The sequence below is a fragment of the Delphinus delphis genome, chromosome 18, assembly GCF_949987515.2.
Source record: "Delphinus delphis chromosome 18, mDelDel1.2, whole genome shotgun sequence".
NCBI classification, from domain to species: domain Eukaryota; kingdom Metazoa; phylum Chordata; class Mammalia; order Artiodactyla; family Delphinidae; genus Delphinus; species Delphinus delphis.
In genome coordinates this window covers 32,998,742-33,015,936 of record NC_082700.1, presented here as the reverse complement: position 1 = coordinate 33,015,936, position 17,195 = coordinate 32,998,742, and the positions used below count along the sequence as shown (strand labels likewise).

Sequence of the window (17,195 nt, the reverse complement as noted above, 5' to 3'; positions counted from 1 at the left end):
TAGCCACATTAGTGAAGTAAAGCAATGATATGAACCATGAATAAATGGTGGATAATTCAAAAACAAGTTGTCTTTGTCACTGAATATTTGCACTGTTATAACATAGCCAATCTATATATGCTATTCTGGTAATTCATTTCCCAAGCCAGTAATGAAATAGAACTGCAACCTGATAACACAGAAGCTGCTATAAAACTGTACAAGTACAACCCTTGCTCAAGTCCTTTCTGAATCCCAGTCCCATTTAAAATGTATAGCTATCATTGTCAGTCAAGTTCTAGTCTTTGCAAAAAAAAATATTTCTCAAATCTTTCTGGATCTGGAATTGCCAAGTGCTTGGATTACAATTAGATATTTACTATAGACCTATCAAAGTAATTAAGAACAGGTACTACTTGGAAATATAGAAAAAAGTGTCAAAGATATGATTAAGCAAAATAGTGCAGATAATGTCCAACTAGAAATCAAAATCAGTAACATGGTAAATATATACTCATAATCTGATGGTTATATTTCACATAATGATTTTTATTCTACTTCAGTTTGTACTGTGTCACTTACTCTTTCTTCCTCCATTGTTTCACACAGCATGTCTATAACACTATTACCAATCATATTGACTGGTCTTTGGTGTACACATCTTGTTTCTCTTGTCATACACTATAATCAATATGCAGATCAGGATTAATCTTACATTTCCCCACGGTCACAATACTTCTTAACAGGGGCACTATTGACATTCTGGGTGAGAATGTTTCCTGTATTTGCAAGAAAATTAACTTCTTTGACCTTCAGATACTAAATCCTAAAGCATTCTCCCTCAGGATTCCTAGTCACTGTGACTACTCAAACTGTCTCCATACATTTCCAAACACCCACTGGAGGAAAAAAGGTACCAGATAAAATGTTTAGATCAATAGGAATAAAGAGAAGACCTTTAAAAGTTCCTGAATGACAAAGCAAGTCAAGACTAAAGATCAAGGCTCAAAATGAAAAGAAACTTCTCAATGGAACCACTGGAAGCTAGAAAGCAATCTAACAGACTTTAAATGTCTTTGAAATTAAAGGAAAATTATTTTCTAAGTACAATTCTATATTCAGCCAAACCACCCATTAATTGTGACAAAGAATAAAAATTTTTCAAATATGCAAGATCTCAAATAATAGCCAAGACCATCTACAGAGACATTTTTACAAAATCACTTTTTCCCAAGATGGGCTTTATAAATATAACACAAATATCTTATTTTTAAATCACTGTAGTCAATATTAATTTTTTCTTTAGAGAGAAGAAAAGTGGACACAAATGAGCATTTTCAGCAGAAAGCATGTTTTGGCATTTGTTCCAGTCATTATTAGAGAATAAAGGCAGCAGCCGTCTCTTGCTGACAATCTGCTATGTATTAGGTACCCCACACTAGCACTTTATACACATTATCAATAGTCCCCACAGTAGTCGTAACATGCAGGTATTGTGGGGTTTATTTAATAGAGAGAGGTAAAGTCCTTTATATATTGAATTGAAGAAATTTTTCAGCTTCCAAAATAAATCAAATATGAAGGTATTTTATTTCCTGACAAGGTTTGAATAGATATTCGGGGAGTAAGCTTTTTAGATCTGTTTAGGGATCAATTTTTCAAAATTATTCCAGTTAGGAACACCAAAATCTATGATGATCAGGAAATACAAATAACTTAAGTCATCATGAGAGTAACTGAGTATCCTGGACTACAAATGGCAGTTGAATAACTATATATACGGAATGAAGGCTTCAATTAGGCTTGGTAGGTATGGGAGAATTTGATTTCAGTTCTTCTAAAAGAAGAAAAACGGTAAAGATTTCCTAATCTATTTTAACTGAAGATGTACATTAGATTACAGAATAAAACAATTAATTTTACTACTAAAGAATATAATTCATTTGCATTATTATGCTGAGGCAATATAGTGAGAGAAGAATCTATAAAGGAAACTGCTTTTTAAATAAGAACACCTTAAAAAAAATAAACTCGATGAGGCAGAAGATAAAATTGTGCTTTTAAAAGAACATAGTTTTCGGGCTTCCCTCGTGGCACAGTGGTTGAGAGTCCGCCTGCCAATACAGGGGACACGGGTTCATGCCCCGGTCTGGGAAGATCCCACATGCCACGGAGCAGCTGGGCCCGTGAGCCATGGCCACTGAGCCTGTGCTCCACAACAGGAGAGGCCACGACAGTGAGAGGCCCGCGTACCGCAAAAAAACACACAAAAAACACAAAAAAAACACATAGTTTTCATATACATCCATTTAATTCCAAAATAAAATAACAGTAAGCCAAGGAAGGTCCTTAAAGGTTTCATCATTCTTGGATTTCCTTAAACCTAATACCTTTTATCTTACGTAGTTAAGTAATGATGTCAGATATAAAGTAAATATTTTGAAACTGAACTAATCTATTAAATAAATAAAAAAATATGCTCAATCACTAAATTCTGGAATGGTGATTTTAAATAAATTAAGAAATAGCCCAAAAGTCAAATAGAAAGCTCCTCAACTCTGCATCATTCAATTCTGAATCTAGTGGCTCTCTGCCACCTTTCGTGAGGAGGCATGATTATCCCAAGCCACCAAAATACTAATTGGCACCAGGGGCCAGGTCTACAGTCACTCTAATAGGAATATACTGAGACACTCTTCTGTATAGGAAGGAGAATAAAATGCATCACTATTTTTTTCTTTTTTTTAATGACCTGAAGGGGAAAGATGAAACAAAACAAAAGCATAAATGGAAATTGGTAACATTTAATATTAAATAGGAGGCAAAAAAAAAGAAAATTAGCAAAAAAATGACAGAAAAATTCATCACAAAATAGATAAAACTGTGAAAACATCTAAAAAATTAAAGTGATACAAGTCCATATGATAAAATTAATCAAAGACTACTACATGAGTTTCATTTGCCTTGTAATAAAATGTTCCTATTAGACCAGATCATGAGTTTCAAAATTCATCTTTACAAGATAATTGATTACAATGTTTTACAGCCCCATGATTTGAAATGCAAGGATCATTAAGAACGAATTTACTAATTGTCACAAATTATTTGGGTTTGTACATAAGAATATGCTTAATTAATCAGGTATCTTAAAATATTAATACTTCTTTGCAGAGTATTCATTCTCCAGTCACAGCTGTACCTGCTTTTAATAGTAAAAAAACAGGTATATTTTGTTTCCCAGGATGACTCTTCATTTTATTCTGAGACACCTACCTGAAGAAATGACTTAATTAAGAGTTTACTACGTACCTGACTCTACTTTAAGGTCTTTTGACTACATTACTTCATATAATTCTCCCAACCACGCTGAAGGGCAATATTATTATCCCCATTTTACAAGTGAATTAACAGAAAGCAAGGCTAACAGCTAGAAAATGTTGAAGCCAGAGCTTAACTCAAATCTAACTGAAGCAAAAGCCCACGATTTTCTCATTATGCCAACCTGCCTGCTCATAGGAACAAAACAGAATGTAACCAACATGTTAACTACAATTTTATCACCTACATTTGTTCATTTCTGGTGCAATGCAGAAATCACAAAAGCTCTTTGGCAAAACCAAAGGAATGGCCATTTATGGGCTAGATACTATTTTTAAAAAGTCATAGTACCACAGCATAACAGGTTACCTACTAATGCAGACATTAATTCAAGAAGAATGGTTAAAATTATTGCTGAGTAATCCTTCAACAAATAAAGCAAAATAAAAACAAATCATTAAAGATACTTGTTACAAAAAGATGGTATTAACTGATTAGTACATGAATTCACATTAAAACAGAAGCATAACATTTTCTAATATTTCTATGTTTATATATAAACCCGATTACATTTTTTTTCACATCAAAATTTTCAACTAATTTTCTCATTTATACAAATCAGGGCTTTTGTGTAAAATATCATTAGATATTGTGTATATTCTGTAATGATCACAAAACTCTTTGGCTATAAAATTTTATCTATCAGCTCAAAATTTATACTTTGTGTCCTCTGTAAAAAGTTACTTCCTCTATAAATTTATTCTGTATGAATTCTGACTTAGATTAAAAAGGTTAAGACAAGGAACTATGTTTCATTCTTAGCTGGTACATATAAACACAAGTGGTTATTAAATGATTATGTTCTCCATATAGTAAAAAATAAACTGTAGCCTTTTAAAAATATTATGTTATAGGAAGAGAAATTGCCCATTACCCCAAGCCTAAAGCATAACTTTTTCATGCTATATTAAATACATCCTTTCTTACCACTCTCTTCAAAATAATCACTTTAACATCCATAGAACATTTATCTACTGGATATCCTTCAGCTTGTCTTCTAACCCCACTACTTCACTGACACTATTTTTGTCAAGGTCTCCAATCAGTGGTGTGTTGGAGCCAGTCTGAATATTGAACAAAAACAGATTATTAAATTTTCAGAAAATCTGCAATCTGGTTGCAGATTGAAATTAGCTAATTTTTGATGGCTTGAAATTAGCCATAGTGGAATATTTATACCACAGAAATCAGGAAAAGCTAAAAATCAGAGCATCCCTCCCCTGCCTCCCACCTCTTCCCCCACAGCCAGTTGTTAAACATTCACCAGCACACTCTTAATGCTATGTAAACCCAATGGACACCTCCCATCCTTACCTCTGCTTCTACTCCTCCTACTTTTTGGCAGCTGTTTTCTCAGTTTCCTTTGCTGACTCTTCCAGCTCTATTCAATCTCTAAATTCTACTGCCTGTTGAGTATCTCTCCTTGATTTTTTAAAAACATATCTTTAAAAAGTGTATTTCAAACTCACAGTAAGCCAATTTTCACCAACTTTCTATACATTACCTTTAAATTTTTTCACTAAAGTTATCCCTAAATCCACATGTAAATTTCTATATACAATTAATTTTTAAATTCAAATAACTACTAACTTTACATTAATAATCCGGACATTACCTGTGCAGCACTGTGGCATATTTTCACTTTCCACCTGCTATTTTATCTAGAACCTTAAACTACCTGGATAATGTCAGGTGCTATGCTGTCAGAATGCTTAAAAATCTAGGGACCACAATGTCATAACAACACAGATCAGAGCATTTCAAAGTAATTCTAGCTAAGGACCAGGGTTTTTGTTGTAGTTATTGGTTTTGGTTTTAATTTCCAATCAACTGTTGACTGTCACTTTTGTAAAATGCAGTAACAAATATTGAGGCATTGACAAACTGCTAAAAGAGTTTCTGAATACTTACTCTCAATTTCAGTACTTATCTGTACTTATTCAAAATCAGACACTATACCAGTATCACTGGTACAGACTATTCACTGTTAAGGTAACAAGTCCACATTATGGAATTAGAAACAACTATCTCAAGTTAATCTTAAAGCACTATCTAGATATGTGGGGTAAATTTGCACTTCCAAAAAAAAAAAAAAAGGAATGGTAGAAAGAAATCAGTCCTATAAGAAAAAATCAAGGACTGGGAAGGTCATACTAGTGGTTAGGGATAGAGAGAAAGTGACAGGCAGTGGATAGATAACTACATATTTTCTCTCTTTTGCTAACAGCTTATGACTATTCACACAGCAATCATTCATCCCTGGCTTCCAAGTAAGCATTCCACCATCAATTTCAATCAATCAGTTGTATAGGGAAATGAGGAGGAATGTTGTTTGATGCAACTGGATGTAAACATGCACAATACTCAATACATGGGCGACGTAAACATACACGATACTCAATACATGGGCAATCCTTTCTTGAGGAAATCCTTCACAAGAACATCTAGGCTAACACATACACATTCTCCTTGTCTTCTTGACCTAGTTTTCTGGCCTTCCAATAAAACTGTTACCATTCTATCATATTCCCTTCCTGTATCCCTATTCTTCATTCTTTAAAATTCAAGCTATAAATCTATAAGTCAAACTATTTAAACTGACTTGAAACTTGATTAAATGAAAATAAAACAAAACCAAAAAAGACACCTACCAACCATCCAAAGCCTGCGACTTCATACGCATTACTCACCAACCATTAATATTATACCTGCTACCATCTAAATATATTACATCTGAATATTATGTGGAATTTGAAATTATGCAGTACCATTAACCAAGAAAAATGCTACTTCTCACAAAATCCACAGAAAATAAAGAAATGGAACTCCACAAAAATAGTATATGTAATATAATCTGAATTTTATTCTGCCAACAAGAAGAGTCAATGGAGCATTTTAAGCAAGGGGGTAGTGGGATCAAATTTGTGTCTTGAAAGATCACTGTTTGCAAAATGGAGGATGAGATGATAAAGTTCTGCAAAAAGTCAGTGGAGGGTTGATGAGGGCCTAAAGTTGGGTAGTAGGGGAGGAGATGAGGACACAATGAGTGGAGGATGCTATTGCTACTACTGCTAATCACAATGATGTTAACAATGATGATAGTGGTGGTGGCGGTGGTGTTAGAACTACCATTATATGGAGGCCTATGTGCCAAACACTGTGCTTAGCACTTTTATGCATAATCTAATTTGATCTTCTCAATAACTCTAAACTTAGGTGGTGCTACTGTTTCCCCATTTCCCAATAATGAAATTAAGGTTTCAGAGATTATATAACTTTCCCAAAGACATACAACTAGTAAAATACAAGAGCTGTGAGTTAAGTTAGTGGTAGAATCAGTTGTATTTATCTGCCACAGCATCCATTCAATTCTCCTCTTCTTTTGGTAAAAGAACTCTGCTTTCAGTGATAACTACTCCCTCCCCTTTAACATATAATCCAGAATCAATTAAGATGTCCTAAGCTCTCCTGACTAAGAAGGAGGCAGATATAGACATTAGAAGATGGAAGGTCTTTTTTCTGTCTGATATTCCAGGTATAAGGGCCATTTGATTGTTTCTGAGAAATATTTTTTTTTAATTACTTTTTCATATTATGAATGGAGATTTGACACCAACAACTGTCAAGCAGACCATCCAAGTCTCTTTGTACTCCTATTTCAGCTGCTTCACACACACAAATGCCAGCATCTCCACTGGGAGTTGAGCTTGGGGAATCAATAATCATATGATGAAAGGTATTTATCTTTTCCCAGAAAAAATGTGCTTGGAAAATTAAGATAAGTGTTTTTACATGCCTATCTTTATATGTCATTATGCCCCCTTATATACATTGGCCTTATGCTATACCTGGTGCTACCTGAGCCAATCTTTGCTTCCACGTGAAGACAGCCCATCAACACACAATTCAGAGACAGAGAAAGACCTTCCACTTATATAAGCCAATAAATTACTTTTTTTGCATATTTGGATTTCTGTGGCTTACAGCTTAATGTAAACTAATGCAGAAATTAGTGCCAGGAAAAAGAGTGATACAAGTGACAGACCTAAAATGTAAAACTTGTTTAGTAAAGGAAGGGTGCAAGGTAGTGAAAGCTGCTTCATCCCCTAAGAGAAGTTGGCACTCCTCATTGTTTGGTTAAACTGTAGCCTATTGTCTTGGAACTGAGACCACCTAACTAATGAGGCCAATGCTTTAGAGAACTTGGTATGAAAATGTCAGGACGATGAAAGGTGTTGGTTACTTCTTATTGCCTTCAGTAAGTCCTACAAGAAAGCAACAAGCTGGCAAGCTTGAAAGTAGAAAGGACACAGATGGAACTAGCTATGAGGTGCTCTTCTCAATTATACCAACAAGCCAAAAGGACTGTGACTCAGATAATCATGCTTCTTGAGAGATTACAGAATTCTATGAACCAAGGAATAAAAGAGGAAAAGTAGAAGATGAGACTGGGTCCTGGAAAGGGGAAGCTTGATCACCTATGACCATGTCCAACATTTATGAATGTTGGATGAGTTCTTAGTTCCTATAATTGTTTAATTTAAATCTTATCCTTTTCATAAAAAATATCTCTATTTGAATTCTGTTCATATTTTTCTAAGTGTTTACCCTTTATACAACTGGGTCATATTCTCTAGTCTACTTTCTAAAATTTTGACACAAAATACGGAGAAACATAAATAAAACTTGTAACACATACTTAATTTACAAAATAAGCTATAGAAACAAGGAAACAGAGGAGTATGAATTTAAGAAAGTTACTCTGTCCACTTTTTTCACAATGCCTCTTGTTCCCCATTTGGAAAAATGAAGGTTTTCCTGGTTTTATTTAGATGTAAAAAGTTAAAACAGTGAAGTTACTGTCTTAAGGCAACCCCTCCCTCTATCTCTGGCCAACCCAGATATCTTCCATGATAATAGAAAGAATAAAACCTACTCTTTTTGTCCCAAGTTGAAACTTAAAATATATATTTCTAGTGGGCATTGTTTCAAATGGTAGTTATGTATTACTGAAGTAATATATTGATAAACTTAAGGTATGTAAAGTTGAAAGTTGGCCTGATAATCTGGCCATGAACTCTATCTAGTCTATGAAACTAAAAATTTTTTTAAGAGCCTATATATGAGCCTTTTGAACACAACCCTATCACAAACTCATCAGTTGAATACTGACATCAACTGACTTGACATCAAATTATTACATATCACATAGAACACTTTAGTGATTACTCTCATAAAACAATGTAATCCAACATCATTTTTTTTTTTTTTGCGGTACGCGGGCCTCTCACTGTTGTGGCCTCTCCCGTTGCAGAGCACAGGCTCCGGACGCGCAGGCTCAGCGGCCATGGCTCACGGGCCCAGCCGCTCCGCGGCATGTGGGATCTTCCCGGACCCGGGCACGAACCTGTGTCCCCTGCATCGGCAGGCGGACTCTCAGCCACTGTGCCACCAGGGAAGCCCAACCTCATTTTTTTCAGAATATTGATAATAATGTCAACTAGAATTACATTTAACTTGAATTAAAAGACACAACAAAAACGTTAATGATACGAGAAAATCTCTAGGAAAAGTACATGTGATGATCAATTATAGGCACTACTTATTTTATTGCATTTCACCTTATTGTACTTTGCCAATACTGCGTTTCTTACAAACTGAAGATCTGTGGCAACTCTGAATTTGTTAGATGATGGTTAGCATTTTTGAGCAATAAAGTAATTTTTAATTAAGGTATGTACATTGTTTTTTTACACATAATGCTATTTCATACTTAACAGACTACTGTATAGTGTAAACATGACTTTTATACGCACTGAAAAATCAAAAAAAATTTGTGTGACTCGCTTTATTGTGATGTTTGCTTTATTGTAGAAGTCTGGAACCAAACTTGCATTATCTCCAAGGTAAGTCTGTATCTCTGACAGAAATTTCTAAAAATCAGGATAAAGAAATGATAGTGCCCTTTGTTCTTTTAGAGAAAATTACATAATACAATGTGAAAGTAAATGTGTTACTTACCTGCATTAAATCTGTAAGAAACACATTCTTAGAGGATATATTTTTTTTTTTTCCAACAAGCCTAACACGTTACACAGAATTTGATATGACATAACAAGTCCATCCAGGCCTAGGCTTATTCAGCTAAACATGACTTTTAGGGTTACCTGAACTAAACAAAATCCTCAGACAGCTTAAATGATACAAAACATAGAAGCAAGAGAGGTTTGATAATTCAACTGAATTAGAAACAAACATTTAAAAAAAATCCAAATATACACATCATTGAATAATGATAACTTCTTTATAATCAATTTAGGTATGTAACAGACACAAATAATGACACTAATGATATGAACATGAATAAAATTAAGAGCCCATAGTTATTTTCATTAGCTGTCCATAAGGCATTTAACCATTAAAATTTATGGAGACTCTATCCTGAAAAGCTTTCTAGATTTTCCTTAGAAAAATGGCCAATATTTTCTCCCATCAATGCAGAGTTAATTTTAGAACGTAAGATTTATGGAACAATGACCAAATTCTGAGGGAAAACCAAAGTAGAGATTCAATTTTACAAAAGTAAGAGGTTATTCTGGGCTTTATTTTCAATTAAAAAGAAACATGAAATCATGAAGTAAGCAGAAAAACAATTCATTAACTTGCCTCAACTGTTTACTATGAACCTCAGCTCACCTAGGAATATCTCAATAGTATGAGAATTAAGAAGAGAAGGAATAACAGAATGATCTTTTTTTTTGCAAGATACCTCAGGAGGACAACACATCAAACATTTCCATTAATCCTGTCACCTTTATTGTAACAGGATTGCATGAAGACAGAGCCAAGAGAATACAGGCACACCTCGTTTTATTGCGCTTTGCAGATATTGCATTTTTTTTTTTAACAAACTGAAGGCTTGTGGCAACCCTGCATCAAGGAAGCCTACTGGCACCACTTTTCCAACAGCATTTGCTCACTTCCATTCTCTGTGTCACATTTTGGTAATTCAAAATATTTCAAACTTTTTCATTATTATTATATTTGTTATGGTGATCTGTGATCAATGATCTTTGATGTTACTACTATGACTTGCTGAAGCCTCAGATGATGGTTAGCATTTTTTTTTAACAATAAAGCATTTTTAATTAAGGTATGTACATTGTTTTTCCAGACATAATACTATTGCACACTTAACAGACTACAATATAGGATAAACTTTTTTTTTTTTAAACATAACTTTTATATACACTGAGAAACCAAAAAATTCGTGTGACTTGCTTTATTGCAATATTCACTTTATTGCGGTGGTCTGGAACCGAACCTGCAATATCCTCCAGGCATGCCTGCATAAGAAACATCTACAAGCATGATAATCTTCAGTCCATATATGTATCAATTTATTGTCCCGCTGCTTGTGCTCATGTTTGTTATCATTAATCTCCTCTGATGCGATGTCAGCATCATGAAAGAAAGAGTTTAGGGTGAGAAGAGCTATTACTGAAAGGATAAGTTTCTCTGCTCAAACATTTAAAACAATGAAATACTGCAAACCAAGCAGTATTTTCAAGGCTGCCTGTTTAAAGGATTTCTTAGCCATTCAAAACAACTAGTTAGCCTTATTTTGGCAATAAAACTTTGAAATAAAGAATGTAATATTATTACAGATTACAAAAACGTCAGATCAGATTTGACTATTGTCAAAATACCTCTGCTAAGTCTTTATATTTTGTTTAGTGTTGCTTACACTAAGTAAATGATAAAAAGGTTTACACAAAGTAAATAATAATATTCTTTTTAATAAGCATTCCTATGACCTTTTAAGTTTGTGGTTTCTTCTGTCTCACAAACTAACAGTAAGCTTCTTTGAGGCAAGAGCTACAAAATCCATCTATTTCGATGAATTTTCTGAATGAGGTATTTTATTAAATTTTGTACCCCTGCTGCTTACCATAGACCAGGTACAAATAAATACTACATAAAATACTGCATATATAGAATGAACAATTTATTACAACACATACAGTTGTAGCCTCACTTCAGTCTCAATCCCATTTTCCACCTTGCCAATGGACAAATTTTTTTTCTAAAAGCACCAAACTTTGTTACTGTCATGCCACAAACCCTTTCATGGCTTTACACTGTCATTTGGATACAGTAAAAACTCCTTAGGACAAAATCCTCTTGATTTTACATCTGGCCTTTTACATCTGGCCTTATACCTCTACCTCTCCCATAACCTCCCAGGCATAGGAACTGGCGTTCTGCTGCCTCCAAGCCTGGACATGCAGAGTTCCCTATATCTGGACCGCCCTTCCCCCAACACTCCTCCTTTGACCTGTCTAAATGCCACCTACTCTAAGAAGCCTCTGCCTATTTCCCATCTTGGTTAGCTGGCCTCCCCACACAGTACTTCTAGGAAAGAACAGAAATTTGCTTCTCTGAGAACAGTGGTTATCAAGTAGGACAGAAAACTCTAATGTAAGTTGGAGAGGGTAATTTCTGGGGTTAGGATGATCAAAGGAACATGTGAATTTGGATAAAATTTAAGAGCCTCTACAAACATTAGAAATACCTAATTTTTTAATTTGGGGATTTATGAAGGTTACAGGTTATATTCCTTGTGAAAATCTAGGGTGTGAAATACTATTATAATGCCTGTATCTTTCTCATATTCTAGCTGACTCTGTACCATATTAAGAACAATAATGTAAATACAAAACAGTCTACTAAAACAATATCCAATATTAACAAATGTGTTTATAAATTTCTGTTCCCTCAGAAGTAAATCTCTCTAACACTGATGTTTGGATTTCAGTGTATTATTCATGTCATGTATCTTAATTAACTTTAATACCTTTTCCCAAGTGGAATGCTAGTATACTACATTTTGTTGGTATAGGATGTGTTCTGTGAGAACTGAAAGCTGATAGACACACAGGTCACCGTAGATTACTATTCTTGGGCTCAACTTCATTAGGATTTAGTAGAGACTCTAGGAGTCAAAAGCAAATGTAGGGAGACAGAAGGATAAAAGGAAATCAAAGGAGCTCTGATTGGGATAGTATAAAGGAAGGTTGGGACAAAAATATCTAGAAGTCAGATTTTAAGAAGCAGTAGAGATTCTCCTGCTAACCTTGCAGAAGCAAACATGTGAACTGCCTAGGGAGGAGGTCACGTGGCAAGGACCTGAGGGCTTCTAGGAGCTGAAGGCACTCCCCAGGAAACATCAAACAAGAAAGCAAGAATGTCAGTCCTACATCCACAAGGAAGTGAATATTGCTAACAACCAGTTAACTTGTAAGAGGACCTTAAGCCTGAGGCAAGATCACAGCCCCAGCTGAAATCTTGATTTTAGTATGTGAAACATTGATCAGAGATCTCAAGTAAGCTGTGTTTTGACTCCTGAACCACAGAAACTATGAGATAGTATACTTGCATTGTTTTAAGCCACTGACCTTTTGGTAATTTGTGAAACAGCAACAGGAAATGAATTCATCATACTTTTTTTTTTTTTTTTGCGGTACACGGGCCTCTCACTGTTGTGGCCTCTCCCGTTGCGGAGCACAGGCTCCGGATGCGCAGGCTCAGCGGCCATGGCTCACGGTAGCCGCTCTGCGGCATGTGGGATCTTCCCGGACCGGGGCACGAACCCGTGTCCCCTGCATTGGCAGGCGGACTCTCAACCACCGTGCCACCAGGGAAGCCCTCATCATACTTTAAAAGTAAGAAAATATTGCTCTTACATGTGTCTACTTACAAATCTCATCTACATTCTACACCCAACATTTGTTTTTCAAACAATGCATTATCTTTTCTTTGTCATCTAACAAAAGATTCCATTTTCATGAAATCTGTAAACTTCAAATTTGTTATAAAAGTGTTTTATCTCTGAGCTTAAATTTAATTTGAAATATATCTGAAAGAGAAAACTAAATCTAAAAGAATATTTCCCTAACTTTTTGGAATCATATATTAAAATCTTACAATTCTAGAAAATATTTATCATATTCCATACTTCAATTAAAAAATAAACATTTAACATGATTATATCTCTTTCAGTATTATGTTAATCACTAAAATATATCATACTAAGAAATATATCACAATGTGGGAGCATACTCACTCACTGTGCTCATTTAACCCTAACCATAACCACATATTTTCATACAACGTGTAATATGTAGAGAAAAAAGAGACCAATTTCACAATCAAAAAAGTTATATAAAGTTATATAGTAATTTCTCCAACATAACAATATGCTTTCATAGCTAAATCTGTCATCTAGTAAACTGAGGGAAAGAGTTTGGTGATATTGCCCATCGTACAGTTAGAGGGCAAAATAAGCTTTAATATTTTCAGAATGCAACAATTAAAACTTTCTTCTGTACTTTTGTCAAACAGGAAATTTGTAATTAAATAAATTTGTAAATACCCAAGAGTAGACATTCACACTGTCAGTATATTATACCTTTTTTGTACAATTCCAAATAAAGTTTGGTGTTTCAAAAAGAAATCTACTTTAGGGACTTCCCTCGTGGTGCAGTGGTTAAGAATCTGCCTGCCAATGCAGGGGACATAGGTTTGAGCCCTGGTCCAGGAAGATCCGACATGCCACGAAGCAACTAAGCCCGTATGCTACAACTACTGAGCCTGCGCTCTAGAGCCCGCGAGCCACAACTACTGAGCCTGCATGCCACAACTACTGAAGCCCATGCGCCTAGAGGCCATGCTCCGCAACAAGAGAAGCCACCGCAATGAGAAGCCCACGCACCACAACAAAGAGTAGCCCCCGCTCGCCACAACTAGAGAAAGCCCGCACGCAGCAACGAAGACCCAACGCAGCCAAAAATAAATAAATAAATAAATAAATAAATAAATAAATAAATAATAAAAAAGAAATCTACTTTAAGCTGGCTTACCTTCCACACTCAAAGTTCCCATTTTAGATTCCAAGAAGTCAAATAATGTGCTTGGTGCTGATGGCCTTGCATTTCCCAGTTCCTCTTCATCTTCAGATCTTATTCGCCCCCTGCCTTTTCCTTTACCTTAAGAAGTAAAGCAAGACATATACATTATACATGCAAAAACAAAAGAAGAATATACACTAAAATATAATCAGCAGACATCTTAAGTAGAACTTTATATATATCTTTTCATATTTTTCTGTATATTCTACATCCATTAAAACAAAAATGTTTTTAAATGACTATATTAAGTAGCACCTTTAATCCTGTAAATGATCTATCTGGAAATTTGAATTTGTTCATGTAAATTATCTTCTAAGGAAAATAAATCATTTTTATATGATTTTTCTTTAACCACTTATTTTTTTTTTAATTGAAGTATAGTTGATTTACAATGTTGTGCCAATCTCTGCTGTATAGCAACCACTTATTTTTTTAAAAGAATATAGGACTGGGACTTGAAAAATCACATAATACATTTGACCATACAATAATTTTAAAATAACATTAAATAAAAGTCATGTTCCTGTTAATTATTAAAAGTTTATAGACTAGTCATTTATACAAATGGCCTAGTTCTAGAAATACTTAATAGAGCTAGTTACTTCATATTTTCTGTATTATTCATGGCCTTGTTAAATAAGGTATTAGACCTACTTTATATAAAGATGAAGACAATGAGACTAAGAATAACCTACATAAGACTGTGGTTCCCAAACTGCTGCTCCTTCCACTTACCATAATGGTAAATGAAGTTATAGCCTTCACAGCAACAAAACCCAGTCTTTGTCGACAACATATATTTCTCTGAAAATCAAATAATACTGTCTGGCACATTGCTTAATGAATTATACCTCTCAGAGGTGGACCCGTAACAGGTTTCTGTTTATTGCTGTTAAGAAGTACATTCAGTGCTGCTTCTAAGTTGTTGCCATTATCCATGAGAGCTTGCCTTGATGCTTCTTTACTAAAGCCCATTTCTGTTATGTGCCTCAGAGCCTTCTCATCAACCTGTAAAGAACGAAGAGAAAAGTTATGCTGATAGCCAATAAACAAGCAAGGTATAAGTTTTTAACTACATGCTGTTTTTTAACTAAAAATTACATCTGATGTTTATGGACAAAATGTGATATTAATACATCACTTGCTGTTTTTTCATACCAATAGTCAAGGAAGGATCTGTGATATGCAGGGTTGTGCCTTGAGTACTTTCTCTGTATCATTACAAACGCAAAACAAACAAAAAAGAAATTTTATATGTCAGAATAAGGCTTTTGAAAATAATACAGGCAGTGAAAACTACCTAATGAAAAATTTTCATCGTTGATACTTCTCTGTCCTAAGGAAGTGCAATTTATATAGCACCTCTCCAAAAATACAAAGTATAAAAAGAAGCTAACAAAATGGTACCATCTCAGTAGCTTGGTTTTTTTTCTACTCTCTATTGTTTCAGTACTCTGCTCTATATTTATTAGCAATACTATCTATGAAGCTTTGACAGCCTGTACCCCAAGTAAAAAATCTACTTTACAAATGTCAGAACCCCAAATCTTGAAAAATCTAGACCTGAGTAGAATTAAAGAACTGTTTAAGTAACATAAACATATCCCATGAAGAAATTACTGAATCATAACCAGCTGAGGAATACATAACTAACTTTTATACATTTAAGAGTTAAGATGGATAGGCTTTAAGATAGCATTACACATGGCATGCATGGTGCAGACAGCTACTCTGATACCCATGTAGACGTTGTTAAAAGCACAGCACTTTTTAAAAAATCCTGTTTTTAAAACCCTGACTTTTTTTCAAACCCTGATTTTGTGACTTCCAAAGACAAAATCCTTTCTAAATATAGTAGCAACGATCAACAGATCAGAGCTGACACATAAGAGAAAATTTACATCCCTGCTGTAGATATACTAAAGTAAATGTAAAAAGGATTAGACATTAAAACTATAATTCATCCTTCTTATTCAAAAACTTATCTAAATGTAAAAAAAAATCCTTCCAAAGCCTTTCCCTCTCCCAATTATCTCCCAAGTAAATATCTAATTAAGAATATTATCCCATACATAGAATTTAACCAAACACACTCAAGAATCAATTAATATCCAACCTTGGTATAACTTATTGTACCTTTCTTGTTAACCTGATTTGCAGTTAACCAGTTAACTCTCATTCAGTGCTGTTGGCAGGGCCATGCTCTCTCTGACAGATTTAGGGAAGAACCTTCCCTGCTTCTTCTAGTTTCTGTTCTTTGCTGGCAATCCTGGGCATTCCTTAGCTTATAGATGTATCACTCCAGTCACACAGCCATCTTCTCACTGTGTGTCTTCAGGTCAACTTCCCTCTGTAAGTGTCTATCTCTGTGTCTAAATTTCCCCTCTTTATAAGGAGATTAAACTAGGGTCATATTGGCTTAGGGCCCAACCTAATGACCTCTTTTTAATTTGGTATCTCTGCAAAGATCCTGTTTCCAAAGAGAGTCAGTCACATTTTAAGGTACTGGTGGTCAAGACATCAAACTATCTTATTTGGCAGGGGGGTAGCATGGGGGTGATGGATGGGACACAATTCAACCTATTATACCACCTATTATCAAAAATTATTTTAAGAACCTGTCAACTGACATCCTAATCAAGTCCTCTTTCAATTGTTGAAAATAAAGAGCTGAATACCATGCAACATGCAAAAGAACAGGGTTCCTGGTCATTAAAATTTCAAACTGTCCTTTTGATAGTCTCCTTCATTCTTAAATGACAGTTTTTCTGAATACAGAATTACAGGTGAAGTTTTTTTTCTTTCCGTACTTTCAATATATCACCCCACTGCTTCCTTGCCTCCATACTTTCTGATGAAAAATTGGCC

The 17,195-nt window shown here is 34.7% G+C and overlaps 1 protein-coding gene across 1 annotated transcript in view; it reads right to left on the bottom strand.

Annotated features, from left to right (window-relative positions):
- Positions 1-17,195, bottom strand: part of TDRD3 (tudor domain containing 3) — a 200,885-nt gene that overhangs the window by 48,179 nt on the left and 135,511 nt on the right. Inside the window, exons 9-10 of the mRNA XM_059995586.1 lie at positions 15,179-15,335; positions 14,280-14,405 (exon numbers count right to left, since the gene is read on the bottom strand). Of these exons, the coding sequence (XP_059851569.1) occupies positions 14,280-14,405; positions 15,179-15,335 (283 nt within the window). The remainder of the gene's footprint in view (positions 1-14,279; positions 14,406-15,178; positions 15,336-17,195) is intronic.